This window comes from Aspergillus novofumigatus, assembly GCF_002847465.1.
Source record: "Aspergillus novofumigatus IBT 16806 chromosome Unknown P174scaffold_5, whole genome shotgun sequence".
NCBI lineage: Eukaryota > Fungi > Ascomycota > Eurotiomycetes > Eurotiales > Aspergillaceae > Aspergillus > Aspergillus novofumigatus.
In genome coordinates, this window is record NW_020194278.1 from 3,019,626 (window position 1) to 3,046,880 (window position 27,255).

At 51.1% G+C, this 27,255-nt stretch overlaps 13 protein-coding genes across 13 annotated transcripts; 5 read left to right on the plus strand and 8 right to left on the minus strand.

Annotated features, from left to right (window-relative positions):
- Positions 1-66: 66 nt before the first annotated feature.
- On the minus strand, positions 67-1,237 carry P174DRAFT_371701 (putative integral membrane protein; the record flags this gene model as incomplete). The annotated part of the gene is made up of 5 exons (XM_024822389.1): positions 67-347; positions 410-474; positions 523-905; positions 964-1,071; positions 1,130-1,237. 5 exons carry the CDS (start codon positions 1,235-1,237, stop codon positions 67-69), a joined length of 945 nt encoding a protein of 314 aa, XP_024681969.1.
- A 1,308-nt stretch (positions 1,238-2,545) lies between these two features.
- P174DRAFT_513766 (uncharacterized protein) lies at positions 2,546-3,641 on the plus strand (the record flags this gene model as incomplete). The annotated part of the gene is made up of 5 exons (XM_024832009.1): positions 2,546-2,768; positions 2,982-3,169; positions 3,271-3,361; positions 3,388-3,466; positions 3,593-3,641. 5 exons carry the CDS (start codon positions 2,546-2,548, stop codon positions 3,639-3,641), a joined length of 630 nt encoding a protein of 209 aa, XP_024681970.1.
- Positions 3,642-3,786: 145 nt separating this feature from the next.
- P174DRAFT_392298 (uncharacterized protein) lies at positions 3,787-4,747 on the minus strand (the record flags this gene model as incomplete). The annotated part of the gene is made up of 2 exons (XM_024823549.1): positions 4,538-4,747; positions 3,787-4,484 (listed from the first exon to the last, which is right to left on the minus strand). Exons 1-2 carry the CDS (start codon positions 4,641-4,643, stop codon positions 3,787-3,789), a joined length of 804 nt encoding a protein of 267 aa, XP_024681971.1. The 5' UTR covers positions 4,644-4,747.
- A 137-nt stretch (positions 4,748-4,884) lies between these two features.
- On the plus strand, positions 4,885-5,926 carry P174DRAFT_513768 (uncharacterized protein; the record flags this gene model as incomplete). The annotated part of the gene is made up of 3 exons (XM_024832010.1): positions 4,885-5,294; positions 5,321-5,470; positions 5,495-5,926. Exons 1-3 carry the CDS (start codon positions 4,932-4,934, stop codon positions 5,924-5,926), a joined length of 945 nt encoding a protein of 314 aa, XP_024681972.1. The 5' UTR covers positions 4,885-4,931.
- A 6-nt stretch (positions 5,927-5,932) lies between these two features.
- On the minus strand, positions 5,933-8,062 carry P174DRAFT_513769 (putative amino acid permease family protein; the record flags this gene model as incomplete). Its single annotated transcript, XM_024832011.1, has 4 exons — positions 7,441-8,062; positions 6,911-7,384; positions 6,559-6,872; positions 5,933-6,499 (listed from the first exon to the last, which is right to left on the minus strand). The coding sequence occupies exons 1-4, from the start codon at positions 7,589-7,591 to the stop codon at positions 5,933-5,935; spliced, it is 1,506 nt and encodes a 501-aa protein (XP_024681973.1). The 5' UTR covers positions 7,592-8,062.
- Positions 8,063-8,163: 101 nt separating this feature from the next.
- Positions 8,164-9,106, minus strand: P174DRAFT_505356 (putative GPI anchored protein). Its single transcript, XM_024831257.1, has 3 exons — positions 8,868-9,106; positions 8,723-8,795; positions 8,164-8,656 (listed from the first exon to the last, which is right to left on the minus strand). Exons 1-3 carry the CDS (start codon positions 9,073-9,075, stop codon positions 8,188-8,190), a joined length of 750 nt encoding a protein of 249 aa, XP_024681974.1. The 5' UTR covers positions 9,076-9,106; the 3' UTR covers positions 8,164-8,187.
- A 174-nt stretch (positions 9,107-9,280) lies between these two features.
- On the minus strand, positions 9,281-11,322 carry P174DRAFT_392301 (S53 family peptidase). The gene is made up of 2 exons (XM_024823550.1): positions 11,188-11,322; positions 9,281-11,140 (listed from the first exon to the last, which is right to left on the minus strand). The coding sequence occupies exons 1-2, from the start codon at positions 11,291-11,293 to the stop codon at positions 9,438-9,440; spliced, it is 1,809 nt and encodes a 602-aa protein (XP_024681975.1). The 5' UTR covers positions 11,294-11,322; the 3' UTR covers positions 9,281-9,437.
- Positions 11,323-13,681: 2,359 nt separating this feature from the next.
- On the plus strand, positions 13,682-14,042 carry P174DRAFT_461807 (uncharacterized protein; the record flags this gene model as incomplete). The annotated part of the gene is made up of 3 exons (XM_024830048.1): positions 13,682-13,781; positions 13,846-13,951; positions 14,003-14,042. 3 exons carry the CDS (start codon positions 13,682-13,684, stop codon positions 14,040-14,042), a joined length of 246 nt encoding a protein of 81 aa, XP_024681976.1.
- A 103-nt stretch (positions 14,043-14,145) lies between these two features.
- Positions 14,146-16,313, minus strand: P174DRAFT_443254 (putative tannase). Its single transcript, XM_024827777.1, has one exon. It carries the CDS (start codon positions 15,981-15,983, stop codon positions 14,208-14,210), a length of 1,776 nt encoding a protein of 591 aa, XP_024681977.1. The 5' UTR covers positions 15,984-16,313; the 3' UTR covers positions 14,146-14,207.
- A 1,575-nt stretch (positions 16,314-17,888) lies between these two features.
- On the minus strand, positions 17,889-19,067 carry P174DRAFT_422384 (uncharacterized protein; the record flags this gene model as incomplete). The annotated part of the gene is made up of 2 exons (XM_024825032.1): positions 17,889-18,010; positions 18,815-19,067. 2 exons carry the CDS (start codon positions 19,065-19,067, stop codon positions 17,889-17,891), a joined length of 375 nt encoding a protein of 124 aa, XP_024681978.1.
- Positions 19,068-20,991: 1,924 nt separating this feature from the next.
- P174DRAFT_443257 (2EXR domain-containing protein) lies at positions 20,992-21,899 on the plus strand. The gene has a single exon (XM_024827778.1). It carries the CDS (start codon positions 21,146-21,148, stop codon positions 21,725-21,727), a length of 582 nt encoding a protein of 193 aa, XP_024681979.1. The 5' UTR covers positions 20,992-21,145; the 3' UTR covers positions 21,728-21,899.
- A 1,069-nt stretch (positions 21,900-22,968) lies between these two features.
- P174DRAFT_443259 (basic helix-loop-helix domain-containing protein) lies at positions 22,969-24,017 on the minus strand. Its single transcript, XM_024827779.1, has 3 exons — positions 23,907-24,017; positions 23,617-23,850; positions 22,969-23,584 (listed from the first exon to the last, which is right to left on the minus strand). The coding sequence occupies exons 1-3, from the start codon at positions 24,006-24,008 to the stop codon at positions 23,240-23,242; spliced, it is 681 nt and encodes a 226-aa protein (XP_024681980.1). The 5' UTR covers positions 24,009-24,017; the 3' UTR covers positions 22,969-23,239.
- Positions 24,018-26,590: 2,573 nt separating this feature from the next.
- On the plus strand, positions 26,591-26,908 carry P174DRAFT_452585 (uncharacterized protein; the record flags this gene model as incomplete). The annotated part of the gene is made up of 1 exon (XM_024829093.1): positions 26,591-26,908. One exon carries the CDS (start codon positions 26,591-26,593, stop codon positions 26,906-26,908), a length of 318 nt encoding a protein of 105 aa, XP_024681981.1.
- Positions 26,909-27,255: the final 347 nt, after the last annotated feature.

The window sequence follows — 27,255 nt, forward strand, 5'->3', positions numbered from 1 at the left end:
AGCATGACAGATAGGCCCTTTCCTCCCTCCAAGTCGGACCAGTGTGTACATAGCCGTACCCGGGGTCTATATCGCCCCAGCCGCAAACCGAGGTTCCTCGGCCTGCGATGGAGACAGCATTGCTGCTTCAATGTCTGGCCGCCCGTGGTTTGGTGAGGTGTGTTTATGTTCAACGGATAAACTCTGGGTTCTGTTACTGCTACGTGCTACACCTCTCGTCGTGTTCGTTACCCTGTGACTAACGTCTCGGAGCCAGCGCATGAGTGGACGGAGCGTGATGAGACTCCCAGCCGTGATGCCGAGCCCGGCCTCGACGTTTGACGAGATAGCGATACTAGCGGTGGCATCTGAAAAAAGACGGTTATCAGTTATTAGATGCTTGTCTGACTTTTCATCGTGCGAGACTGACATAGGAAGTCTGGATTTTTATAGTCCGGGAGATAGGGGATACGGGCCGCGACAGCAGCACCTGCACTAGAGAGCAGTCAGTATAAGGGTTTCCTCTTCAGTCGGCCGACATACATGCATCCCATGCTGAGAATGACGCTTATCGCCCAATGGGTCCTCCGGCTCATGTGCAAGTCCTTAAGAAGATATATAGGAAAGAGTCCAAGTGTGAAGTCGCAAAGGCATGCAGTCGCGCTATAAAGGTACGCAATGCCCAGTACATACTGGGTGTCAATGCAGTGGCCTCTGCCCGTTCGTTGCCAGAATTCTCGAACTGGATGACACTGCAACGTCAGGATAAGCCAGAAGGCAAGACCGACAGTGGCTGTTAAGCCGATTACGATATACATGACGGCTGACTGGCGCCGCTGGACGGTAAGACGGAGAAGCAGCATTGCGATGGAGATCCTTGCGGTTGCCACGACCCAAACATAGGCGCTCTGACCAAGCCACCACCACTGTTCATGCTATGTGAGTTACTGGCAATAACCCGCTTGGGGATACGCTAGGACGCACCAGAAGAGCCGTTTGAGCATCTTCAACCGAGTCGAATTGGTCGAATCTTTTCCCAATTCCGGCAACTGAGCCAGCCAGTCCGCATATTGCGAACCAGATGTTGAATAGCTGAGAACTGTGTATCAGTTGAGATGTCTATTGTCGAGGGCCGTATCAGCTCACGTACCATTGCTAACACCATCAGGCCATCATCCCATCCAAAAGCTTTCACAAGTCTCAGCCGGACGAAACACCGCAGAGCGACGGCAATAAACGATATACACAGGAACACCATGGCCACTGTGAATATCGCCTTACTGCGACCGTGCAATGCCATTTGAATCAATCGATATCCATGCGAGTCAAGTGTCGTTGCATGGTAATCCTATCAACTGGTTGCATCTACAGTGTTTGCACGCCGCAGACACCAAGTCTGAATATGGTCATCGTCGACCGAAGAAGGTCGAATATCTCGAGGTGGAGGAGCACAATCTAAAGCCTATAGGGCAAATAGCAACACGAGTACACGCTTTGATAGGAATGTTGTAGTTGTAACCCGCCGATGAAGCTTCGGGACGTGGAGATGGGTGGCGGGCGGCGAATTCCTTGGATGCTGTTCTAATCCCCCGTTCCATGGATCCGGCATCATCAGAACGAATAACAGTTGAAGGAACAGTTTACGCCTAATGCTGGGCCTTGTGTAAAATGTAGTTATATACTTGTAACTGCAACACACCAGAAGTAGCCTTGTAACTTGTCTCTACTCCATCAGAGCTCCGGAACTTCAAAGCTTCGGGGTTTGCAAGATCTGATATCATACTCTTCTCTAACGTGGAGCAGCTATAAGTTTGACTCAATACTAAGCATATCCATAGCATTCAACATTATAAAACTAATATAAGAATAACAATCCTCCACGTACCCCATGGGGTAGACAGGTGGATCATCGTAGATCATCTAGTGTCCCCCATCTCTCAGTGCAGGGCGGACTGTAGCTCAACATGCATCCTTCAGCTTCATCCCTTGTATTACACGCAGATATTCATCCCTTTTGGTCTTTTAGTCTGGATGGATGATGTGGAAGAAATCATCTCCCTTTCTAGTCAAGCATCCAGCACACGCCAGTCTTTCTACTATCTTTCGAAGAGCACTTTTTTAACTCCAAGACATCTAGCGACACCCTATAACGAGCCTGCAAACAACAAAACCAGTCTGGTCTACTTTTCATCTCTTGAATTCCAGAGCTAATAATGCCATCATCAAAGCAGTCACCCAAGATGATCTCTTCAGATACACATCCGGCCGATGGCTAATCAATGAGAAACACCAACTCCAGCGACGTTTTGTCAAGTTCAATTTGGAGAACATCTTATTCCTTGCTTTTCAGCAATGCTACAAAGTGCGTGCGCATCGTCAATCTGGAAGGAAACTTCAACAAAGCGTTCGTGCTCACAATGGAGGACGGCAACGAGGTTATCGCGAAGATCCCCTGTGCAAAAGCGGGGCGCCATCCCTGGCGACGGCGTCTGAGGTGGCGACGATGAAGTTTTGTATGCTTCCTTGTTGCTTGACGTATTGTCATGCATGAATTTACATTTGTTTAATGCGATTGTATACATCAATCTGGGTCCCGGAAGTGTTAGCTTGGGGTTCAGACGCAACAAATCCTGTAGGTGCTGAGTATATCATCATGGAGATGATTCCGGGGGTTCCGCTCGCTGAAGAACAATGGAAAACGATGAGCGCCTTAGATCGCTACAGAGTGATTGACCGAATTGTGGAAATGGAGAAAGAGCTCGGCAACCTGCAGTTCCCGGCATATGGGAGTCTCTTTTTGCGAGACTCAGTGCCGGCCGTCTGGGTATCTCCATTACAAACTGCTGCTGGCTTTGGATCCAGCTGAATTGTTCTGCATTGGGCCGTCACGCGATCGATCGATGTGTTATAAATTTGCTGAGGAGTTTCAAAGCTGTGCAAGATGTCGGCCCAAGTGAGTCTGTTCTCGTCCTGTCTTCATTGTCTGCTCCTGACACTTACAGGGACCTCCCTTCTGAACTTTGCGCTGTCAATTCCCGAACAAGAACTAACGCGCATTGCAAATGAGCAAGCGGAGGTACAGGATGACCTCAATAACTTCAGCGAGGGTCAGTCCATCAACGAATATCGCGACCTTTTGACAAAAGTGAAGGATGTCCTCCCTATTCTAGCGCAGGATCCAAGCCTTCAAGTAGTTGCGAACCAGTCTGATGGCATACGGAACTGCATTTGGAAAATATCTTTGTTTCTTCCAACGACCCGACTATCATCAAAGGATTAATTGATTGGCAGTCAGCTCAGGCGGCTCCGCTCTTCATCCAAGCTCAATTTGCAGAGTTCCTTAGGCCGCCCAAGGGTTACAACCCTGGCAACGAAATCCCCAGTCTGCCGGACAATTTGAGGGAATAGATCCCGAGCAAAAGGAGCGAGCTATCAAGGACAAGACACTGGCCACACAGTCGAAATACTATGAAATGTCTCGCCTTACGTATAACAAACATGACCATGAGGCCATGAAGCTTGACCGGAGGCTATAGGAGCCATTTATGTGCTGCCAGCTTTTCTTCAATGGCTGCATGGTTCCACTGCGAACTCTCTGATTCGCATCTCACAGGACTGGGCTAGTTAGGGGGCTTCCGGGATGCTGTCCCTTTGCACTTTGAGATGTATACTGAGATTATGAGTGAGGAGTCATCACCAGATGCAGCTGCAAAGACGTGACCTTTTCCGCCAAGATTGCATTGACATGGTCTGGGCTCTTTTTTACTTGTTCAATTAGACCAGCTACCGCGGATTCAAGCTCACTTATTATGCGAGATCTTCAGATTGGGAGAGTACCCGCCACTTCCTCCTAAACCACGGTGCAATAGTCCAAGCACGCATGTCCCACGGCTGCATACCTCCCACAGACTCAGACGAACATACGATCCCTCCCCTCTCGACAATATCTTGTTTAAACTCAACCGCATCGAGGAGAGATGGCGCGGTAGCAGCAAAGGTAATCGCTTTTGCTCGCAGCCCCGGCAGCGGAAGGAGATCAAGAAGCGGATGATGCGGGAAGAGAATCTGGGGGAGGGTCGGGCGGAGATGAACCGGCATAACTGGGCGAGTAACTGTAGCTGCAGCCAGGAGGGATGATGGATCGGCCGACATGGCGGTGTAGGGCCGGTAGAAAGGCGAGCACAGCGACATGCAGTTGTAGCTGGAGAACTGGTCGATGCTGATGCCCAGGGCTGCCGCGTTGTAGACGCAGGCTGTGAGGAGGAGGGTGTATGTGGTGAATAGGGGTGGTGGAACTTCGTCTCTGATGGTCTCTTCCTTATCCCTTTTGCTAGACGGATTATGTGGACGGAAGAAATGGTCTACCGTCAGCGTAGCCGGCAGGGTCTTACTAGCTACATCCAGACTTTTCGTCGGAGTATCATTCGGGATAGGCACAGGCGCAGGTCTCAGTTCCCTTGAACCAACCTGTCTCTGCTTTTCGGTCCACTCTCTCCGTCGTTGCCCTGCTCATGTCAGCAACTGCACAGCACACCATGGAGACATTCGCAAAACACACGGTAAGCCCTCTGCGCGCGACGATTCTGGTCCCGGCGAGCGGGGGTGATGATTCGTTTTGACTTGGGCTTTGCGTCTGGCTTTCGGCTCTGCATTTTGATGGACATGGTCTGTCGTTATTCCATTACCCGTATACTCGGGATCGGATAAAAGTATGTAGTGTGGATGGCGGGTCAGTGCGGGAGGATAATCCACCGATGGCTTACGCAAATCAACCAATCGGAGTCTAGCATTAGATATCCGAATAGCATCATTCTCTCCGCGTAAGCCATAAGCCAGCAGATAAGCCAGCAGAATAAGCCAGCAGCATAAGCCAGCAGCCAGTTCCAAGAATATAAATAGTACATCAGCCAACTCATCATCCTCTCACCACCATCATCCAGAAATCCACCAACATGTCCCAAACCACAACCAAAAAAATCATAGTCATAACCGGCGCAACAGGAACGCAAGGCTCCGCCGTCGCACACACCTTCCTCCGCCTCCCAACCTGGCACGTCCGCATTATAACCCGCACCCCTTCTTCCCCCGCCGCGCAAGCCCTCGCCACCGCCGGCGCAGAAGTCGTACGTGCCGATCTCTCCGACCTAACTTCCCTCCGGGCCGCATTCAAAGACGCAACCGCCCTCTTCCTCAACACCGATTTCTGGGGTCCGTACCGCGCTACCCGGGACAGTGCAGCAGCATACGAAACGGAAGTCCAGCATGGGCGCAACGCGGCTATCGCGGCGGGGGAGGTAGCGTCTTTACAGCGGGTGGTGTATTCCACGCTGCCCGGGATGAGGGAGTTATCTGGGGGAAGTATATATATTCGTATCACTGGGATGCCAAGGCGCAGGTAGCTAAGATACTGCAAGGGGAGGAGGGGTTGAGGGGGAAGGTGTCGTTTTTGGTGATGGGGGCGTATGCGACCAATCCGCTGTTTCTGCCGAGGGTCAAGGCTGTCGCGGCTGGGGAGGGAAGAGTGTTAAGGTTTACTATTCCCGGGACGAGGACGCTGCGGATGCCGATTATCGCTGCGGAGAGTTCGACGGGGGAGTTTGTTAGGGCGATGGTTGAGAGTGAGAGTGAGAGTGAGAGTAGCAAGTGGGTGTTAGGATGTGATAGCTACCTGTCCATGGAGGAGGAGGTGGATGTGTGGAAGAGGGTGACTGGGTGGGAGGTTGAGGTCGAGGAGGTGGATGTGCAGGAGATGCATGAGCGCTTCAAGATTCCCTGGGAGGTGCTGGATGCGCCGCGGTTTATTGCCGAGTTTGGGTATACCGGCTCACTTAAGGTGACGATGCCTGAGGAGCTGGGGATACGGACAAAGTCGTTTGAGGCGTGGCTGGGAGGCAGGAACTGGGAGGAAATGATCATAAAAGCAGAGGAGGAGCTAGCTGGTATATAGGTAACATTATAGATCGGACTTTTTTCTGGGTTCCGGTTCCAGTTCCAATCCTTGCGCGAGTATCAGCTGCGCTATCGCATCCGCCGTCTGTAGATACGTCCGACTGCCCTGTATAAACCAGAAGGCGACAGCCACCACGAGCATCACCCCAAACACCGCAATCGCGTAGTTCATGTCCCCTGGCGCTGGGTCGGGCGAGCCAGGGAAGAAGAAGAAGACCGTCGTGATGGCACAATACACGACGCTGATCCAGTTGACTACCGTTCCCCAGCGGCCGAGGCGAAAAGGACCAGGCGGCAGTTGGTCCCGGCCCACGAAAAGCAGCACCGCAATGGGCAAAGCGTACGAGATGGTCAAGGCGATGGTGCTGACACTCAGGATGGCCTCAAGGACGGTGTTGGCAAAGAGGTAGAGCACGCCGACGAGCGCGATCAATACCCCCTGCGCCCAGAGAGCGCGCACAGGAGCCTTCCACGCGGGATCCACCACCGTCAGATACCGGCTCCAAGGGAGACCGCCGTCGCGGGCAAACCCCCAGGTCAGTCGCGATGCAGTCGTCAGGATACTGATGCCCTGGCCGACGCCATTGAAAATGAACAGCGCGATCAGCGTGGCCCGCCCTTGAGGCCGACCGTCTCCAGCATCAGCTCAATAAACGGCAGTCCGCTGGGCGAGTCAACAATCCTATCCACATCCTGCATGCAAAACAGACAGACGACCATGAAGATAAACCCAGTGACAGCACCCGACAGCACCGCCAGATATGTCACCCTCGGCGCGTTGATCCTCGGCGCCGGCATCTCCTCGACCATATGGATGACCGCGTCGAACGCAGTAAGCCCATACGCCGCCTGCACCAACCCAGTAAACCACACGACCCCATCACTCCACCCGGTCTGGTTAATCCACGCGCCAAAGACAAACCTCCCGGGCTGAAACGACAGATCTGCCTTGGTCCCAACAGAAATCAACAACGCAAGCGACAGCACCACAAACAACCCGTGAACCACACCCCCACAAACCCATTCAACCACGGCAGGATCTTCTCCCGCCGACACCCCACCACATTCACCACCGTCAGGACCAGCACCAGCCCCAGATAAATCACAAACTGCAGCCAGCCGACGCCCGCACCACCCCAATCCTCATCGAACGTGACCTTCATCCCCAGCAGAAACTCCGTCATAAACGCAATCTGCGACGCCGTGAGCGTCCACCACCCGAACGTGTTGATCCACGCACACAGGTACGACACGAACCGCCCCGTCGGCGTATGCCACAGCCTGTACACCCAGTACGCTTGCCCTAGCGCAGTAGGCATGCTACTCGTCAATTCGCCCAGCGAGACGGCAACGCACAGATTACACGCCGTCACGAGCACCAGACCCCAGAGGATGGTGATCGGGCCGCCGTTGGTAAGCCCGCTGCTGAGGCCCTGCGCGAAAGTCGAGTACGTTCCTACTCGCATCAGCATCGTCACTATTCCAGTAAGGCCCAGGGAGAAGGGAACCTACCTAATACGCAAAACGCGAGCGCGAGCATACTCCACAAATCGAATTTGCGGGACAGCGCCTGGTCGTGCCCCATGGTGGCGAGATCGCGCGCATCTTGCACGCTCTGGTCGACCGAGGCCGAATCGGCGGGTTTGATGTTTTCCACGTCCATCCAGCACAGCAAATTACAACTTAGGAGATTAATATGAGGGGTGAGAAATATTCAGACGTGTCCATTCTGTTGCAGTGCAGTGCAGTGCAGGTCTGGGTCTGGGTCAGGGTCATATATGCCCGGTAGATACCGACACTGAACTGACACTTCCCCTCACGAAAGCTGCAGGTATCAAACGCAGATAGAGATACAGTCTAGTCTAGATACGCACTCAGATTATTGGTAATGAGGGATCATCATCTTGGTGACGAATGTGATATTGATAACTGGCCAGCGAGTGATTTGTCGGCAGTCCGCAGTTCGGTTCGCTAGATTTTTTCACTTTGCGGGGTTAACCTTCTCGGCTGGACCTCCTGACTGCGGAATATCCACTTCCAGCCGATAGGGATGAAATATCTCAGGAACATTTTCTAGGTTGTATCAAGAAGAAAGGAGTATCCTGAAAAGGAAAGTCGATGCGAGTAAGCATTCGCGATCTGCGTCTCATCTACTGTACTCCGTACCTTACGCTCCAATGGTCGGAGACTCGGAGATGAGACATTTTTCCGCAGCGCTGATGACTGATGAGAGTAATGCGGGGTAAACATTATTATCCACTAGGTATATATAGATCTAAGATATACTCTCCCGGTCTTCGATCGACTCATCTCACACCAGAACAGCACCCAACGCAGCCATCCCAGCCAGAACGGGTACTCCCACACCCACGCCAGACCCCCGCCATTATTCGGCGACGGCGAAGCCTGCGTGAACACCGCTGTCGTCGTGGAACTACGGTGGCTGCTACTAGTGGTCTCGGCATCTACACTCGTGCTTGACGCGGACGCACGATGAGAATGCGAGCTACTTCCCATCTCACTCTCACTCGACGTCGTCGTGGTTGAGCTTGTTGACCCGGTCGCGGTAGCTGTGGCAGTCGCAGTCGGGGTAACCGAAATCGCCGTAAACGTCTCCTCCGTTGTGGTAGTAGCCGTACTCGTAGTCATCGCATCCGTCGACGCGCCAAGTGTAACAGTCGAGTAAGGCGTGTGGACCGTGACTCGTGTCGCCTCGCCCGTGCAGCCGCTGTTCCGTCAGCACCACTCGCACTCACAACATCTCTATCCGACCATGAAAGGAAAGGCAGCTTACCCCAGGAAATTCCCGCAACAACCCACAAAGACATTCCCGTGGAACTGGCACCGTTCTGCGATTCCGCAGCCCACTGTAGATAGTCATCACTCAATAAGTTATTCCATAGTGGGAATGGGAAAGGAAAAGGGAAGGAGGGGCTTACAGCCGCCATTGTCCAACGCGCAGCAGTTCAAGGCGCATCCGTCGCCGCAGCATGACCCAAGGAGACACTGGGCTCCATCTGCGCAGGTTTCGCGTTTCTCGAGAGACCCATCTGGTAATGCGTGGCGGGAGTAGAGGATCGGTGGGCTGACGTTGGTGGCTGTCGCCAGCTGGAGGATTGCAATAACGGTAACAAGTGAGGGGAGCATTTTCAACGCAATGCAGTCTTCTAATTTTCTGCAATTGGAAAAGTTTTAGGAAAGGAGAGTGCAGCGTCCTTTATGTTTACAGAGGTATGGCTGCTGGACGGGGAACAACCTCGTATTCTTGCTTGGCGGCTCCAAGGTTTAGTTCGCACAGGGCTGAGGATTGGGTAGTTCGCTGCGATACGAGGTCGGGCGCTGATCATCTCCACCGGTGTGACTCGCTTCGCGGTTATATTTAGCCTCATTACCAATGAACTAGGGGCTGAACCATCGTTCGTTCCTACAGGTATACAACTTCGATAATCAACATGCAAGGAAAATGTGCAGGTGAGTCATTCATGTTTGTATTGTGACAAATGCCCCGACTATCTCCGCATAGCAAGAGACAGAAGCTTGCCAAAGTCAGGAGTACCTAGACCAGTGACCGGGTCCCAGCCATCGGTGGCATTCCAGCTGGCATATGGCACCACAGGACTGCCATTGGGAGTACCCCCGAATCGGTTGCGACCGTCGCAGCCCTTGCTACCGCCATTGACAATATCGTTGAATCCCTTGCTGGCCTTGCTATACAGCCAGGGGTTCAGGAAACCCATGACGGGCTTGTGAGCGCGCAGACGGGCATCGTTCAGCAAAGCGACGATGGCGCTAAAGGTAGGAGCCGAGCAAGAGGTTCCGTCAAACTGGTGCAGCGTGCCCTTGTCGAACACGGCGTAGTTCTCGGCCTGAGCAGCAACATCGGGGAAGGCACGGCCCTTGGGGTTGTACAGGTTCTTGTACCGAGGGCCCAGCTTCTTGAGATAGCTCTTGACCGCCGAATCCTGCCAAGAAGGACGCTCCCACAGGTCGGAGAATCCGCCGGACGAGAAGTACACGGCCTCCTCGGGCTGCGTCTTGGTCGTGCCACCCACCGAGGTCACCCAGGGGCAGGCCGCAGGGAACTGGGGAGGGAAGTGGGTGCGGTTGGTGCCGTCGTTGGTCAAGCAAGCCGCGCCAACACCCGAGTCACCCGAGGAAAAGATGACGGAAACGCCGCGGCTGCCGAGCTGAGCGTACAGGTTGCAGACCGAGCGAGCGTATGTTGCAGGAATGGTCTGTTCATCCTCGCCGTAGGAGGTGGAGATGACCTGAGGAAGCTTGTCCTGGTCCATCTTCAACACGTTCTGCAGGAATTCCAGATACGGCTCGTTGCTGTTGTCGTTGGGGTCCGGCTGGCTGAGGTCCGGAACGAGAGGACCCCGGCCACCGGTGCTGAACTCGGTGACAGGAATGGGCGAGCTGACACCAACAATGTACTGCAAGTCGAGATTGGCCTCACCGCTGTCATTGGCGGAATGCTGGTCGTTCAGACCGCCATTGTATTGGATGACGCTAAAGTTCTGTCCAATGGCATACGGGGCCAGCTTCTCCTCGAACTTGGCCAGATCGTCATAGCGGGCGTATTCCTCCAGGAAACTGGCAAACGCGACCTTGCTGCCCCGTTTGGGGTCGGCCTTGTAGTCGCCGATATTGTACAGATCCTTGAGGCACTGAGGGGTAATGACCTGATCGCAAGTGGAGGTGTTGCCGGCTTGGATGGCCGCCGACAGAATGTCAGCATCCACCTGCACGGGCCGACCGCGCATGGTCGCCCGGTTGGGCTTGATCTGTCCGAAACGCGTGGTGGGCTGGACCATGTTGACGTGCGACGCGACCGACTGGGGAAGCGAGTATGCAAGGGTTCTCAGACGCTCGATGTGGCCCACCTCGTTCACGTACCACTTGAAGTCGGCATCGAGCAGATCATTGGCCGTGCCAACGGTTGTGCGGAAGTTGATCCAGTCTGCATCCTCCTCAATATCCGTAACTCCATTGGACTCCAGCCAGCCACGGACGGACTCGACCGCCTCCTGGGTGGGCAGCAGCATCCGCTTCATCTCGTCGTGGGTTTGAAAGTGTTTGCCGTAGTTTGGGTGGTACGGATCGGACATTTCCAGGAGGGCGGTCTCGAAACCTTCGACATCATGTTGCTGCAGGGCGATTTGGAGGCGAATGGGATCGCTGTCACTGGGGGTGTGGGAGTATTTCCATCCTGTTTTGTCAGCCTCGTCTCTTAGATAGTGATACGGGAACACAAACCTTGTGGCACAGCAGATAGCTTCTCAAAGAGCTCGGCAGCAACGGAAGAGGAGAGGAGAGAGACAACCGCGAGCAGAGCTCCACGGCTCACGAGCGACGAAAACATGTCGCTGCTGTCAATGGACAGATGGAGGAGAATGAATGGGAAGTGAGGGTGAAAGACAGAGGACTGAGGCGGTAGGATATTTATACCAACGGCCGATCACTGATCAACTGCATCTCGTCAGCTGCAAGCTGCATACCTGTTGCTACAGAGGACAGCGATGGTGAAGCAGCTCAATGGAGAGCCTAGCAAATCGGAGGACCGACGGGGTCCTGCTAGGCTGCTGGATCCAGGACATGATCGCCTTTCGATTGGATCTGCCCTGGCGGGAATTCCGATGGTCCTGCCGAAGAGTTACATGGCGCGAGGGGGTGGTTCTTGGTGTCTTGGATGCTGGCTTATCAGGGAGGGATCGTCAGGAGAGCTCCACCGGGGGGGGGGGGCAGACTCATTTCGGCTAGGACTGGTCCTAGAGATTGAATAGCAGGGTAGATAGATAGCAGACAATCTAGCATGTGCGGGGTTTCCATGTATGACCTGTCATCGACTCAATTGATGAAGATGAACGAGGAATTGCATGATGTGCGAGGTGTTTGTCCAATTCTAAAGGCGATTGTTTGTTGATCCTGAATCCTTGAAACTCTGAGAATTCGCCAAGAACTGATCGCCCATGGCCACATGAGTCAGGCTGCCAGGCACACCAATCCCTTCGCACTTGGTCCAGGAACCAATTATTGAACTGTCAACACTATTATTGATGTTATCAAGGAATACAATCCTTACTCTACAGAATGCGTACAATTGTATCTGCCTGGGTCCAGTGTCAATAATTACTCCGTCCACAGTTGCATTTCGGCAAGCTCCGTAGACTCCGTACCGCCAATTGCATTGCAGGATGGGGATTGGAGTAGGTAGTATCCATTATCCAACACGAACAACTAACCACCGCTGATAAGTCGATGGTGAAAAGGGAAAGATTAATGAACAGACCGATGATTGGTCTGATATCTGTATTTGCCAATGTCTCGCCCCTAAGCTTGGTCGCTACAAGCATGAGTGGTCGAGGCTTGCCAGGGCTTGCTGTAGCTTGCTGTAGCTTGCTGTAGCTTGCCTGGGCTAGATGAGGGACGATATTAACTTGCTTGGCATTAGACAATGGCAATTGGCTAGCATGATATCTCCTCATTAGTCTTTACTAGGATTTGCTAGGATTTTGGACTCAATTTGCTCCTTCTCGGCAAGCAGGCGGTATCACGTGCTAGCGGATTCATCACAGTAGCATAGACAGTGACAAATATATAGCTCTGTCAAGCAGTAGTTAGGAGTGGTGCATAACATGTGATATTGCTGGCTTGCGTATCAAAGAATTCAGTATGAACTTGGACCAGCCATAACACGGGTATCCATACCCCAGAAATCTGATGAACCAAGGTTTGGTCAACTCTTTATATTTACACGACTTACCTCCCCTGATCCAGATATCAATCATATTATGATCAACCATGGCATGGTCTTTAAGCATCATACCACTTCTATGATAAAACACTGTATGTATAAACTACTTATGCAGCACCCCTGGTAAACACGTTACTACTGACTTGCTCAGACTTGCATAATGTCAACGACCGACAACGGACTGATCTCGTCCTCAACATAATCTGGACGAAAGGAATGTATCAGAAATAGCCAGACCTTCTTGGCTTAAAACAATGACACCATCGATGTCTTCACGCTTGGCTGAGCCTCAGTCTGAGCCTGAGGTCTGAAGAATACTTAAACTTGGTCGCGTGGCTCAGACTACGTCTACACAGAATATCAGCTTGGCACACTTGGCCTATGCCATCAGTGACTCATGAAGCTGTCACTGCGATTCTCTATGCGTATCCTGATTGCAACAAAAGTTCGATATCGCGACGCTTATCTAACGGAGCACACCCGTTGCAGTGTAGATGGACAACTTCAGCACTGGATCCGACCAGCTGGTACATACGGTCATACCCACCGGTTACCAGGATATCCTCAGTCATCGGCCAGCATCAGACACTACAGGCATACCTTATCTTCTAAGGGTGTAATACAATAGCAAATGCACAGCCACATCCAACACCTACAGTTACATATCTAGATCTTGTCTACCCTCGTGAGCTGTTGCCCACCAGGCCCTGGGCGTGGCCACCCCCGCATCCGCCTAGACCGGATCACTAAACTATGACGCACGCCACGCACAGCCATCCAGTCCCCATCAATCATCGTCAAGAAAAGAGATACACCTCACCCTCAAGAGTACCTAATTGTAGATCATGATGTAATCATTCTTTAATCCCATGGCATATATAAAACATACTTCATCCCATACCCTGGCCATTATCACCTCATATATCATTATCATCTACAAACTACACTACAGTCGCAACCACATACAAAACCAAAGATAAAGAGGGAAAACATACAATGGACCTCCTCCAGAAACACGGCCACCTCAAACACGACCACCGCAAGTCCGCCGCTCAGAAAGAGGAGACTGAGCAGCGGCATCAGCAGACTCAGCAGCGTATGTTCCTACTCTCTTTTTTTTCCCTCTTGTGTGAGAGAGACTGACGAGAATCGCTGGCTAGAATTCAACGAGCTACTCGGGAACTTCGGACAGTCGCATAACGATCATCCTGATCGGAGGAGTAGTGGTGCGGGCAATATGGCGAGGGATATTGAGGAGTTTCAGAGGTTTGTGTCCTACCTTGGGTTGCGGTTTGGGGTAGAGCTGACCTGGTATAGGAGACTGTCGAATGGGGAGAGTTTGGAGAAGAGGGAGTGATTTTTCGAACCTAATGAACTTGACATGTATATGAGTGGTGATGGAAATACTTATGATGATTTTGTATTATATATCTTTTGAATGAAATGGTAAACTAAATCACACGCTACATGCGTAGTAGAAGAAGTGAAGATATATATACCAGTCCCTGCACAAGTGATGTGATCAGTAGACAGGAAGCTTGAAAGCAGGAAAGGTGTAGGTCCAGCTGTCAATCGACTTCTCGTCGTTGACACAGTCAAAGGTCGAATTGTCCTTCCACAGCGGACGGGTAGGCCACTGGCAGAGCATCTGAGTCTCGCCGGCGTAGTCGCCAGAAGACACAGTAGTGTTCAGTCGGGTCGGCCGCACGCCGTTCTCCACCCAGTCGATCATAATCTCCATGTTGTTCTGCGGGTATGGACCGGGCTGCAGGGAGTTGGTACCGCAGTGCGCCGCGCCGGGAATAAGATAGAACTGGTACCACTCCTGCAGCTCCTTCAGGCTCTTCGAGGCCGCCACACCGGGGTACATGATCGAGCGCACAGACTGCCAGTAATGCACGGACGAGGCGGCGGGGATACTGGGGTCGGATTCACCGTGGTAGTGCAGCAGCTTGCCGCCGGAGGATTGGAAAGTGGTGAGGTCCGGGACGGTAGTCTGCAGGCTGTCCAGGAAGCGCACCATCGCGGTGTTCATCCATTCGACGAGGGTGTCGTATGTGACGTTGTCAAGAGTGGACAGGTTATCGAGATCCAGAAGCTGGACGAACTTGGTTACGAATTCACCGCCGGTGGACGGGATGCTAAGCTCCCAGGAGCCGGTGTCATTGTTCCACTCCGTGGTGGCATCGGAGAATTCCGAGGCAATCTGCCAGGAGAGGTAGGCGCGCTGGCCCTGGGTGTTGTGCAGACCGTCGTAAATGGCCTGGGCGACAGCCACACCCTCCTTGGTGACGGTGCCGTTCTGTGCAGGCTGGTAGCTGGTCGTGCTGCCGGGTGCCTGGCGTTTACTGAAGCCGAAGCCGAGCGAGGTGCTTGTCTGTGCGGCGCAGTAGTACGGCTCACCGACGATCTTCGAAAGGTCAAAGTGCAGCTTGCAGAGGTCGGTGCGGGAGACAACGCCGTCAGTGCGGCCGTCGAGAGGATCGCAGGCCTCGATGGTGGCGTTGACGATCTTCGCCAGCTCACAAGGGGGAGGGTAGTAGTCAAGAGTCTTCTCAACAACCGAGGGAAAGAGGTGGTTGACCTGCTGCTGGGCGAAGCGGAAAGCCGGGGCACCAGTGATGGCACCGTCGTACAGGTCGCCGTAGCGCTGAACCTGACTCATTCCTTCACGTCCACCGTCGGAGCATCCTTCGTAGTAGGTGTAGACCTTGGCATCGCTGGACAGACCGTAGAAATTTCTGGTCAATGTCTTCCCGAGGGTGGTCATCTCACCCAGGGCCTGGTAGGCGAACATGTACGTGGCGTCCCAATTGATCGATCCGTTGCCGTAGAGGACCACCTCGTCGTAGCTGTAGCTAAAGGCATCGTAACCCGCATCGGTGGCACCAGACGCCGCACCGTACTCTAGACCGCCAGTGGCAACGCTGGAGAGGGAGTAGCCACCACCTCCGGCAACGTAGAACCGGTTCTTGAAGTCGGAAGGCTGGGGGAAGGCATACTTGACCACCACGTTGTCGCCCTTACCGGGGTGAGTGTAGGTGACCGTCACATTGCAGTAGGGATAGTTGGCACTGCTGGAGCCACCCATGCTACCCGTGCCACCCGTGCCACCGCTGGAGGTACTGTTGTAGACCGCACTTGCAGTCACGGCGGAAGGAATCAGGTTGATACCGAGAAGAGTTCCGTTCGAAGGTAGGGCGGACTGCACGTGGGAGACGGTGCAGACGTCAGCGAGTGATGCAGCATTGGCTGCCGCTGCCAGAGCGGCAACAGCTGTGCCGTGGGAGGTACGCATGACGAGAGTCAAAAGAGTGACAAGAACGAGTGTTGGATTTATGAATAAAAGAGTTGTCGAAGATTGGTACGCGACAGGATCTTTATATGAAGTAGCGGTCCAGACTCCTGAGCATCTTTTCTATTCGTCAAGCATACTGAACCCATCTCAGGTTAGATAACGACGGGCTGAGACCTCATTGTCGTCGTCATCTGTTTGTGGATGCGCACGAGTACGCAAGTCAATGTTTGGGGAGAACACTGGTGACGGAACTGGAACACGTTTGATGGATAGAAACAAGCATGCAGACACATGTTGCCTCCTTGATTTCTTCAGGAAATTGATGTACGTATACTTGAAGCTAAAGCAGGTAAATTCGGGACTAAAAGCCGTTCCTGCGTTTGATGATGGACCGGACGTACTGGTTTCCCACAATCGCAGAATGGTTGCGATTCCGGATAAAGTCGAATCCGGTGGGAGGTGAAGAATTGTGGGGATTCTATCATCTCAAGCAATGCCCCTCAAGGCTGCCTCCCACAGGGATCAAACACGGTGCAGATCGAGTGCGGTGGGACAGATCGGCCGCGTCATTGGCTTTCCCAAAGCCCACTGAAGATGACGCGTCTGTTTGAAATATTGGTTGAAGATGAACAGGCTCATGAAACTAACGAAATTTAACCCCTTGCATCGCTGCCTTGAATAGAAAGGTTATTGGCATCAGTGGGGCTTGATCTTATCAATCTATGCTTATTCCCGAGATTTGAGTCTCGGTCGTCTGCTCCTGAAGTGTTAGGTGTCTCCGATTGTCCGGTTGACTATTTACAGTTGATGATGATGGTGGTGGTGGTGGTGGATTCATACCCTGACCCCTCGTCTAGGCGATATGCAGGATATAACTATCTAGTCCTTATGTCTGTCTGTGTATAATAAACTATTACTTTCTGATGACTTTAGAGCCTTGTCATGGCCTGTGGTGGCCTACATGCCTGGTATCCTGTTTAGTAGCCCTGCGGCGCGCGGGTTTGAAACCTCTGCAATGCCTCTGTGAAGTCTAGTATTGCCCTTAAGATACTACTGTCTTATTTATCATCCTTCTTACCTTCCTTACCTTGAGATCCTCCGTTTAGTATACCAGATGATACGGCGGTTGTGGTATCTGTAAATGATCGCTCAGAGCGCGATCTTATGAAATGCTTTAAGATAGGTACTAGTTAACTGGACAGTTATGAATAAGCAGCTCTAAATATAGTAAAATCTGCTTCATAAGTGCCGCAAAAAACTGAGGGTTTCTGTTTCTATTACTTACATGGAGGACATCCACCCCCTACCAAGGAATACTGACAAAAGAGGAACTTCCTTAGTAATGAATAGGATGCTCTGTAATTAAGATTACTAAGTTAATGCTAAAGTCTCCTCAGGACAGCCTTTGGTTTGATGAGATGTGTATTGAACAATGTGATACCCTAGGCTACCTTGTTAGCATAAGGGTTAGTACTGCTGGTAGGACCCTGAAGGGAAAAAGCATTACTGACCTAGAATGTATCAGTTACGAGCCCTTGTTAAATATACCAAGCAAGGAGGTATTATAGACTCCTATAATGACATTCCTAACAACATGCGCAAATAACTATATGCAGAAGAGGATCAGCAACTATCAAGATAAAATAAATCCCTAAACACTATAACTGCATCAAATGCTCCCATAAATTAATTATCTATATCCTCCCAACACAGTGATCTCAACCTTGGCTAACTTCCTCCTGTGGCACCGAGTCAACTCCAAGAATGACCCCAGCGAATCTCCCTGATCCCATTGATATTCCCGGGCTACTTGAAGTCGCAGTCAAGGAATATACTGATTGGCGTCTATCACGTGTGGGTACCAAGAGCTTTAAGGAAAATATCAAGAAAGCTCATGATATAGCGTTAGACAACTGTCTTGATCTGAAGCAAATCTGTGGTGAAAACTGAGATTCCTCTATCAAACAGGGCGTGAAAATTGCGCAGCGCTGCAGGTTCGTTACCAACATTGGCCTTTGGATCAAGCACTGTGAACAAAGCAAGGCGAGTGAGAATGGACCTAATTATTGTACATAAAAGACATTACCTGTTGCCTTTGTTAGCATTACGTTATTGTTTTCTCTCCCCCGGCCGGATTATTAGCTCTCCCAGTGCATAATAAAGATTTGTTCCGAGCTGTTGGAAAGAGATAAGCATATGTAAATGTGAGAAGTATGTTTAAATCGCTCTTTCGGGTGGCGGTTCACTTATTATATGCCAGGAAATCGATATCGACATTCTCGCGGGGAGCAGCGAAGATCGCCCTGCTATTGCGATCCTGTACGGCTTCGATCCAAGGCCCGGCAGCAACGACGAGGAGGAGGAGTAGCTGCAACGCACCATGAAATGGAAATCTCTAGCTCTCTCACTTCCTTATGGATGAACAGTTCACTGTCTGTTCCCTGGAACAGCAGACCAACTCTTCTCTATACGCTGCGCGGGCGAGTGATTACTAGGCCGATATAGAAATAGTTAATCTTCTACTTAATGGAAATTGCTAAAATGTCATTATCGTTGGGTTTTATTACGTTGCCATATCTGAATATTATCCTCCAACTACACTGTATCAATCAAGCTCGTTCCAAAAATCACCATCAAACGACACCATACATTTCCAGGAGTTCCATTCCCAAACGGCTGCTCCCACCGCAGGAGCGCAGGCAACCAGACCAGGTATGAAAAAAAACTAGCCCGCGCGTGAGCAGAAGAAGCCTGCGTGCCGGACTACCTGCAGGGCCACGACCCAGCTCTCGGGCCGTCCTCTCAAAACACCCAACTCGGCAAGAACTGACGGAACCTGGCGAAAGCCCCAGGACCCGGACCCGGGTACGCCCTGGGGCCGAGGGGATGGTCGGCGCACATGCGGACGTCGGACATCGTAACGCCCTCGGGCAGCTCTGCTGGGTCGATCCTCATCACGCCCAGGGACCCGCACTCAGCCTCGGCCGCGGCGACCTCGTCAGGGGTTGCATCTGGGCGGAGAGCGGCGAGGGCGGTGGTTGCAGAGATGCCGAGGAGGAGGGAGAGGTAGGTGAGGGGTTTCATGTTGGAGTTGGATCAGGCGATGATCTTATATAGTGGTGTTAGGCCTTAGAGAGAAAAAAAGGGCTGATTAAGAAAGAAAGATGGGAGGAAGGGGATTTCGTACCTTTGAAACTCACGCAGGAATACTGGAAGGGTATTTATTGAGTGTAACGGGGAAGGTGGCAGGCGCTAATCCTCTGGGAAATGAAGATATTAATATGTTGGGAAGCAGCGGGCTTGATCTGGCTGCTACTAGCAGGCAAGGATATAAAACTCACGTGCTGAGCAGGGGTGTGGTGAGGTTCGGTGCTGGATCTCAACACTTAGCCTTGTGAGGAGCCTGCTTCTTTATACAGCTAAGACTGCTGGCGTCGTGCGAACAGGCGATGTGGTCAAAAGTCACCGTCACCCCAGGCAGCCCAATTAGTTGGTACCCTCATTTACTGCCTGGTTACAAGGCGATCTTGATAGAAAAAGGGACTCACTTTCTAGGCAAGGATCTATCTGACTACTAGACCTTCAAGCTGAGTCATGGAGTGCAGTCAGTGAGGTCTCACCCTATCTCCACTCTTATCGATAAAAGCAGGCATACAGGAGACTTTTGTATCTGGTTAGAATAGAGTGCCCTCTCGCAATGGCATGGCAGGACTAGCCCTATTAACTAATGTAATGTTAGGATTACGAAGACACAGTCCAGAACTCATTCTCGCAGGATAATTATAGGCAGTGGGTACTCCAGATCAGCCCAACCTTATAGTGGGGAAACAACCATTTTTTCTAGTAGTATTAATCAGTTGGGGAATCCAGGGAGCTTAATTAAATTTAGTGACCTTGTAGGGTGGTGCTCTGTTAACATCCAAGATAACTAGGTCATAGAATCAAGTTTTTTGACACAGCAAATCATGGTACCTCCACAGAGATAGTCTTAAGAGGCCAAGCGGAGCTGTCGAGGCTCGTGGCCTCTATCTGAGACCTTCCAGTTGCCGCGGTCATCGATTACTCTAGTGATGCAGGGCTTGCTTCGCTCTCTTTTTGTGACCAATGATGGATTCCGGAGCCGAGCCTTCCAAGTGGCAGGCACTCAGGGAAGCTCTTGCCTGTTGTGAACAAGCGCAAAAAAAAAAAAAAGACGCTATTGCTCCTGTGTCTCAGTTCAAGGCTCTGGCCATTTCCCACAATGATGAAGCAGCTCTGTGATAAACTCTTTTAAAGTCAGATGCATTAGTTGAGCCATGAAAAGCCTTGAAGATAACCCCACCTTAAGCATAGGCTGGGAGAATCTGGTAGTGCTGATCATGGTGGGATTTAGCCACTTACATAGGTGCTATGCTATGAGGAGACCAGCCAGTTTGTCTAAAATATATCCTGTTATTGCACCCAGATCCATCCATATAAACAGGACGATATAAGCAAAGTCAAACATGAAATGTGAGTATGCATCCTGTAGATTGGTGTCCTGCTCTTTTACCTTCTGCTTTATAACCTTCTTTGACCAGCCTATGTGTTCAAGAGTACGGCTAAGAGAGGATATCACTACCTTCTCCTGATATTCATCCCTTATTAAATAAGGCTTTTTAATTAGATGATCATAAAGAGCTCGAATCCATAGCAGGTGTGAGTGCTTATGGCCATCCTCTTTTATGAGGAGGTGCTTTTACACTACCAAATTAGTGTATATTAGACCTTAGCCATCCGAGCCGGGCAGGCTCACCATTTGTGGGACAGTGAGTTCATTACCAATGATCATATCTTGGAGTAACTCCAACGTCGATGCAGCCAAATTGGGTGCCCTCCTATTGCTACACTAAAATGATCGACCAGGAACTTCAGAAGGATCTTTAAGTGAGATGGGGAAGATGTTTGCGGAGGGCATTGAGGGGGTGCACACGCTAGAAAAGGGCGCTCTAGCGCTAAAGAGCACTACCCTTGTTCTACCCGCGTCCATTCCTCATCTTCCACCACCGCCGCTGGTCACCCTTTCACAATTATCTGTCGCTCCCTCCTCTTAACATTGCATTTCTCGACCTCCAAAACACCAAGAGGCACGCCATCAGCTGACCTATCCCACTAAAAATATTCCATTACTAGCACAGCACAGCATGGCCGCATTCCGCCTTTTCCCCCATCTCCCCTTTGAGCTTCGCGCTCAAATCTGGCAGCTGACAGTGGAGCCGCGTACTGTCGAGGTCCGCGTTAAGAAAGTTGATGGATTAAGGGGCAAGATTCTGCATGTAACCTCATCAACACCAGTACCTACGGTCCTTCAGGTCTGCCATGAAGCCCGAAACCAAGGGCTATACCAACAGGCCTTCAAGTTCCCCTCAGGGGTTAAGCCGCAGTATGTCTGGGTGAATTTTGAGATTGACATGATCTCAATTGGAGACACCTATTTCGATACAATTGAATCAGCTGAACAACAGCTGATTCGCCGGCTTACTATTCAGCGCGAGAATACAGACTCCTTTTTCTACTCTGAGTCCCGGGAGTTACAAATGTATTCTAATCTAGAGGAAATGCATGTCATCTGTGAGGATGGCCTGCTGGCATGGCAGGACGCCTGGGAGTATGTTTACTGGCCATGCCCAAAAGAGAATCTAAGGTTTATTGATAAGGAGACGGGGCAGATTGCGGTTGGTGAGGACCTGGATAGGATGTCAGACGAATGGATGGCAACTTGGTGATCCTAAATGATTATTCAAGCCCTTATCTTATAAGTTAGTTTATAGAACTTGCTGTTTAAGCTGACAAGGTGGTTGCGTTCGTTACCATTCTGGCTCATAACAACCTGCTCAAACGTCAGTGATGCCCATCAACTACTATCTGTCTAGTTTTACCACACTGACTGGCCAGCCACCTATGTCTGACATTTCCTTGACCGATCTCGACATTGTCTGTTTGCCTTGGACGCTGATTACTGTACAAGGATGACTCTACTCCGCAGAATAAACTCACCTTCAGCTTCAGGTGCATGTGAGGCACCTCAAAATGCTGCACATTAGCGAAAGGCTGATCTATAACTGGCATAGTAACTTGTTCGACTGAATGCCCGCTGCTCGACCCGTACCCATCCTTTCTCTTCAGGCATTCACTGCCGGCCGTGTCCACTCCAGATCCCGCCCTTTCGAACCTACGGTCACGTACACTATATGCACGACATGTTCCTGAAAGCTTCCGACTCAGAATCGAGAGATTTCAGATAGGGTTTAATGGGACCGTGCTTCCTGCATGGTTCAGGGTCGTTGCTGTCTCGCGTCGTAGTATCATCGACTGCACGAAACCTGTTTCAAAGTAATCGTCAAAGCCACTCATTCCATAGGAGCCTTCTTTGGGTAGCAAGGTGAAGGTCCCCATTGACCTAGTCCAACGTCGATCCTGATCTTCATTTTGGGCTCGATCCCTGCCACATTAGTGGCGGATGGAGAATAAAGTACAGCACGTCATATCAGCATTAGTCGCCTTCGCCTCGCATTCCCCCGTTCGTAAATGGCCACAAACACAAATACAAACACAAGAAAACAGCAGGGATCAAGCAGTGGATCCCGACTCTACCCGCCACAAAGATAACGTTCTTATGCACAACATTCATGTGAACTCCTCTCTCCTGTACCTAGTCCTGAACGCTGTATCTTAGACATGGGGGGAGGAACAAATACCAATCGAGCAGGCATGATTGCCCTAGGGGTAATCAACAAGGTAGATTCGCCAAATCCATCCGTCAAGTCAGATCCCTGTTGGACGGCGACCCTAACCAGAAAGCAAAGGTACATCCTACTTGGTAACGGGTTGGATAGGACTGGTCTAGATCCGCCACAGGCTGCGGAGTGATCTGCACGGAGGGTGATTGCGTTACATTGATCACTTGCATAAAAGTACTGTTTAATATATTAGCTCCGGGCGGAGATGAGCTAGCCTAGCGTTATTTCTCCGACAGGCTACGAGGAAGGGAGTGGTTCTGGTAATTCGCTCATGTCTGGGATTAAGGTTTATTTCGATATAAGGTGCCGTGGACTCCGTGGATATGAGAAAGATTGTGGTATATTCATACGAATAGTACACTGCATAACTGCACAAGAACTTTTGGGTATATTAACTAGTCAAGGAATCCCAGCGCCACCGATAGGAGAGTAGCCCAATTAATGAAGTCAGCCATTATAGTATACAGCGATGGGTAAGAAAGAAATGGATATGATTCGCTAGGCGCGAAACTTCTCATTCTCCTTGTTGTGTCGCCACAGCCCGCCAGGAAGCAGGTTCTGTTTCAGAAGCGCCAGCTCCTTCTGCAGCGTGGCGTTCTCGTCCTGCAGCTCCTGCATGTAGGCAATGGCATTGGTCAGGATCTCCGACTTCTTCAGCGAGGCGGGCCCCGACCCGCCCTTGGTGGGTTTCTGGACCCCGCTGCCGGACATGGCTTTTTCTAGCGCGACGAACTTGGCGTTCATGTTGGTGCGGTACCGCTTCTCAATGATGTTGTGGGCAGCTCGCTTGGCGGCGTTGCGGCCCGTTGCTGTTTGCGAGTCGGTGGAGAGACTGCGGGAGTTCTTGCGGGAGGTTGAGGCCGCGGGGGAGAGACGGGTGCAGGGGCGGGAGAGGTGGTGGCCTGTGAGTTGACGGGGTACTCTTGCGGTGTCATTTCAGGGCTGGACGACCAGCGGGTAGCTTGTTCGCGTTTCTGGGTGGTTGTTCTGCGGCGGGTTGTTGGCTTTTCAGTTGTGCGTGACGAGATGGCGGGGGCGTCTGGCGTGGCCGAGTCCAGTGACGAGACACGGTAGGCGGGAGACCAAGGTTGATCTTCACTTTCCAGATCCTGGATTGGTCCTTGTCAGTAATTTGTAAACATGGGCAGTGATACAAAAAACATACCGATGAGAGAGAATCTTCGCCAGAGTGAGAGATTGCAAACCCGCTGATATCTGCCGGGGGAGCGAACAAATCCACAGGGAAATCCTTGGGATCGAGCAGCATATCATTGGGGATATCGAGAGGGAAGGTCTCGGGAAGCATGGTGTTCAGCGAAAACAGATCGATGGCGCTGTCATAACTCCAATTGGCCGATAATGGATCAGGGCCCTTGGGCTGTTGGTTGGCAAAGCGGTCATCGTTGTCAAAGGTGAATGCCGTTGAGGCATCAGGTCTGTTGTATGCCATGGCAGGTGATGATGCTGATTGAGTACTGATTGAGTAGTACGGTGTAGAAGAGATGCGATCGTAGCTGGAGGCGGAAATATAAATATCGAAAACGTGTCAGGAGCTCTGGATGACAGATATAGAACCGTGGATCTGAAGAAGATATAATTCAGGTCGGAAGGCCGCACCCGGGAGATATATAAAGCCCGTGCACAATTCAATATTTTCCGTGGTCCACGCCGAGAAGCCACTAGAGCAAAGCTGTATTCGCTTGTCTGGCAATCCACCTGTCACCGGTGACGCGCAACTGTGATCACCCCAGCCGGATGCAGGGCATTCCAGCATCGGTGGGCTCCGATGAAGGCCGCTGAAACCAGGACCATCTTCCTGCATAAACACAAAAAGACACCGACGTCAGAGATGACCGGTCCAGATGTCAGAGATCGAAAGTACCACAGTGGCTTGAACGATGATAACCGCATAGTGGATGCACAAGATTCAACGGGCGACAATGAGTGGACGAGAAGCTGCACCACCACCGTTGGCCCAAGGGAGAAAACGGAAGATCTAGTGCCTTAGTGCCTCGGGCGTTTCCGTACTAACTTCGAATAGGGCTAACGCCAAGATGCTTCGGCCGAAACTCGTCACCAGCGATTCTCTCGGCTCCGAGTCTACGGCCGTTTTGTCTGCAGAATACGGGTAATGTTTTCTTCTGGCCTGCAAGCAGCAATACAATACGGTTATTGGAATACATACAGGATCCTGCGCTGAAACAGGTGCCTCGATGTTACTCAAATATCCAGCCAATGTCGTTGCCCTATTCTTTCTATTGCCTTGATCCAGGTGGCGGCATTGACTTTATCCCGGTCCAATGCCTTGTTTCTTGAGCTCCCTCAATCCGACAGATAGGTACCCTCTCTCTGGACAGATAGACAGAAGCTGTGCGAGATCTTGATGCATATCGATGGAAGACACGGATGCTAAGGTATCTGATGCAGAAGGCATAGGCGTCTATCTAATGTACCATGTCAGTGCGATACAAATATAAACGCGTGTCGCGAGAGCCATCAAATCCTCCTAGTCTAGCGAATCGTCAGGTCCAACTCTCCAATTCATTGTGCACTCTGCACATTTCTTCACTCTGTAGTGTACCATGTCTAGCTATCTTGGTCTATCGGTAGATACATGTACCGAGTGGGTTCGGTACCCCAGATAGCCAACGACGCCGTTGACGACGGACCTAGAAAGCAACCAATAACCACTCACACAATTCCTATTACCATCTCAATTGCCCTAGTTCTCAGAATATTCTCGGGTGTATCCGCCGACAGTACTTGGAACACTGCCGTAGTGTGATCGTAGTGTCAACCACAACGATCCACGGCCCAGTCACCGAGCCGGCACGGATGCCGGGCCTCAAGGGTCTCTCTGCATGCCACTCAGTGGTGTGATCCCGGATCTCTGATTGCGAGGACCCATCCCCGTACCTGGCGCGTCAGCGGCGTGAGGTTACCTGTGCCGTGGCTGTTAAGGTTGAGCCCGTGGGTTCGATCAGGGTCGTGGATATCGGATTCCGTGGGCGTGTGATACACATACACGATTCATCCGACCTAGAAGCGATGCGTCGGAACTGTATGCGAGAGTAAGGTGATCTTTCTGTGTTGATTCCGAGTATCTCGTCCGAGAAATTTGTGAGTTGGCGTGTGACCTTGCTTCACGTTGAGGAATATGTCGGGATAGTAGAGCGGCAAGAATGTATCCTGGATACATATCTGCCCTGGTGGCTAGGATTCAGGCTGGCTCACATGCACTGCTCAGCCCTATCGGTTATTTGACTCCTTCAGGTTTCAGCATCACTTCGGCTTGTGCATGGTACTATGGTATACCGAGTAATGCTTGATCGTTAAAAGAGGCAATCCTCGTAGACTTCCTCAACGGGCATCTGATCCTTCAGCAGATCTAAGTTCTTAGTACCCTATGGCTAAAAGGTATATTTAAGACTTCAAGTACATAATATATATACATATATATATACAAGAGCTGGGATTTGCTAGTGGGTCACCCACCCAACTACTAACTGGCCGGCATGTGGCTTAAACACAGTTAATACCCTCGTGGGTGCCTCTTACTAGTGATAGAGGGTGATGCTACTTTAATAGAAGGGTAATTAGTATAGGTAAGGTACAGTTTAGTAAGATAGTGATGTATGCAGGATACATCTCTAAGCCTGATTACATATCCTGTCTCAGTAGTGTCAACACAAAAACTTCGACTTCTCTTTACACCCATAACCAACCAAACCATCAGTTGAAGCAATAGCAAGAGCGTACAAGAAGGCAACATGATGAGGATACATTACGGTGCAAAATCTTCTTGCTCATGTATACCAATAACACACGCGGTCCGTTCCGTATGACTACATGCCGCTCCCGGTGATCATCCAGGAATGCAAAGCGTGGCCCGTGGGTTCCGAACTGATGTTCATCGTCCAGCATCAAAACATCCAACTCGAACAGACCTTGCCGCTGGAAGGTATGACGGACGTCCGGTACTCGCTCTTCGCGAACTTCGATCCGCTCAAGGAGGTCTGGCTGTCCTCGGAGCCTCATTCGAATCGGCTGGAGATCCAGATCTGTGCCAACAGCGGCGTCTTGACACAAAAACAAGCCGCATTCCTGTCCGAGGAGATAGCTAGGGTTGTGAGGTTGTTTTGGCTGTCCCCCTGGCATGCTGCTTGATAGTGCTGTGGAACACATATGTCCCCATATGCTACGCCAGAATTGAGAATGCCCGTGCAATGTTGGGTGGGGTTTCCTTTGCATCGATCTACAGAGCTTAGAAACACTTAATTCAAACGGCTTAATTATATGCATTTCTTTACTACTGTCAGCTAAAACATTCTCTTGTGATACTGTGTCTGGATAGCAATTTATGCCGTCCCAGTCCGATATAGAAACAGGATAAATGCAATGTTTAGCTCCTCTCTCCAAAAGTATCATTTGATAGCAACCCAGTACTCGGAGATATCACTTCCAACTTATCTTGGATCCTGATGCGCGATTTCAAGCTAATCTCCTGCCCTCCC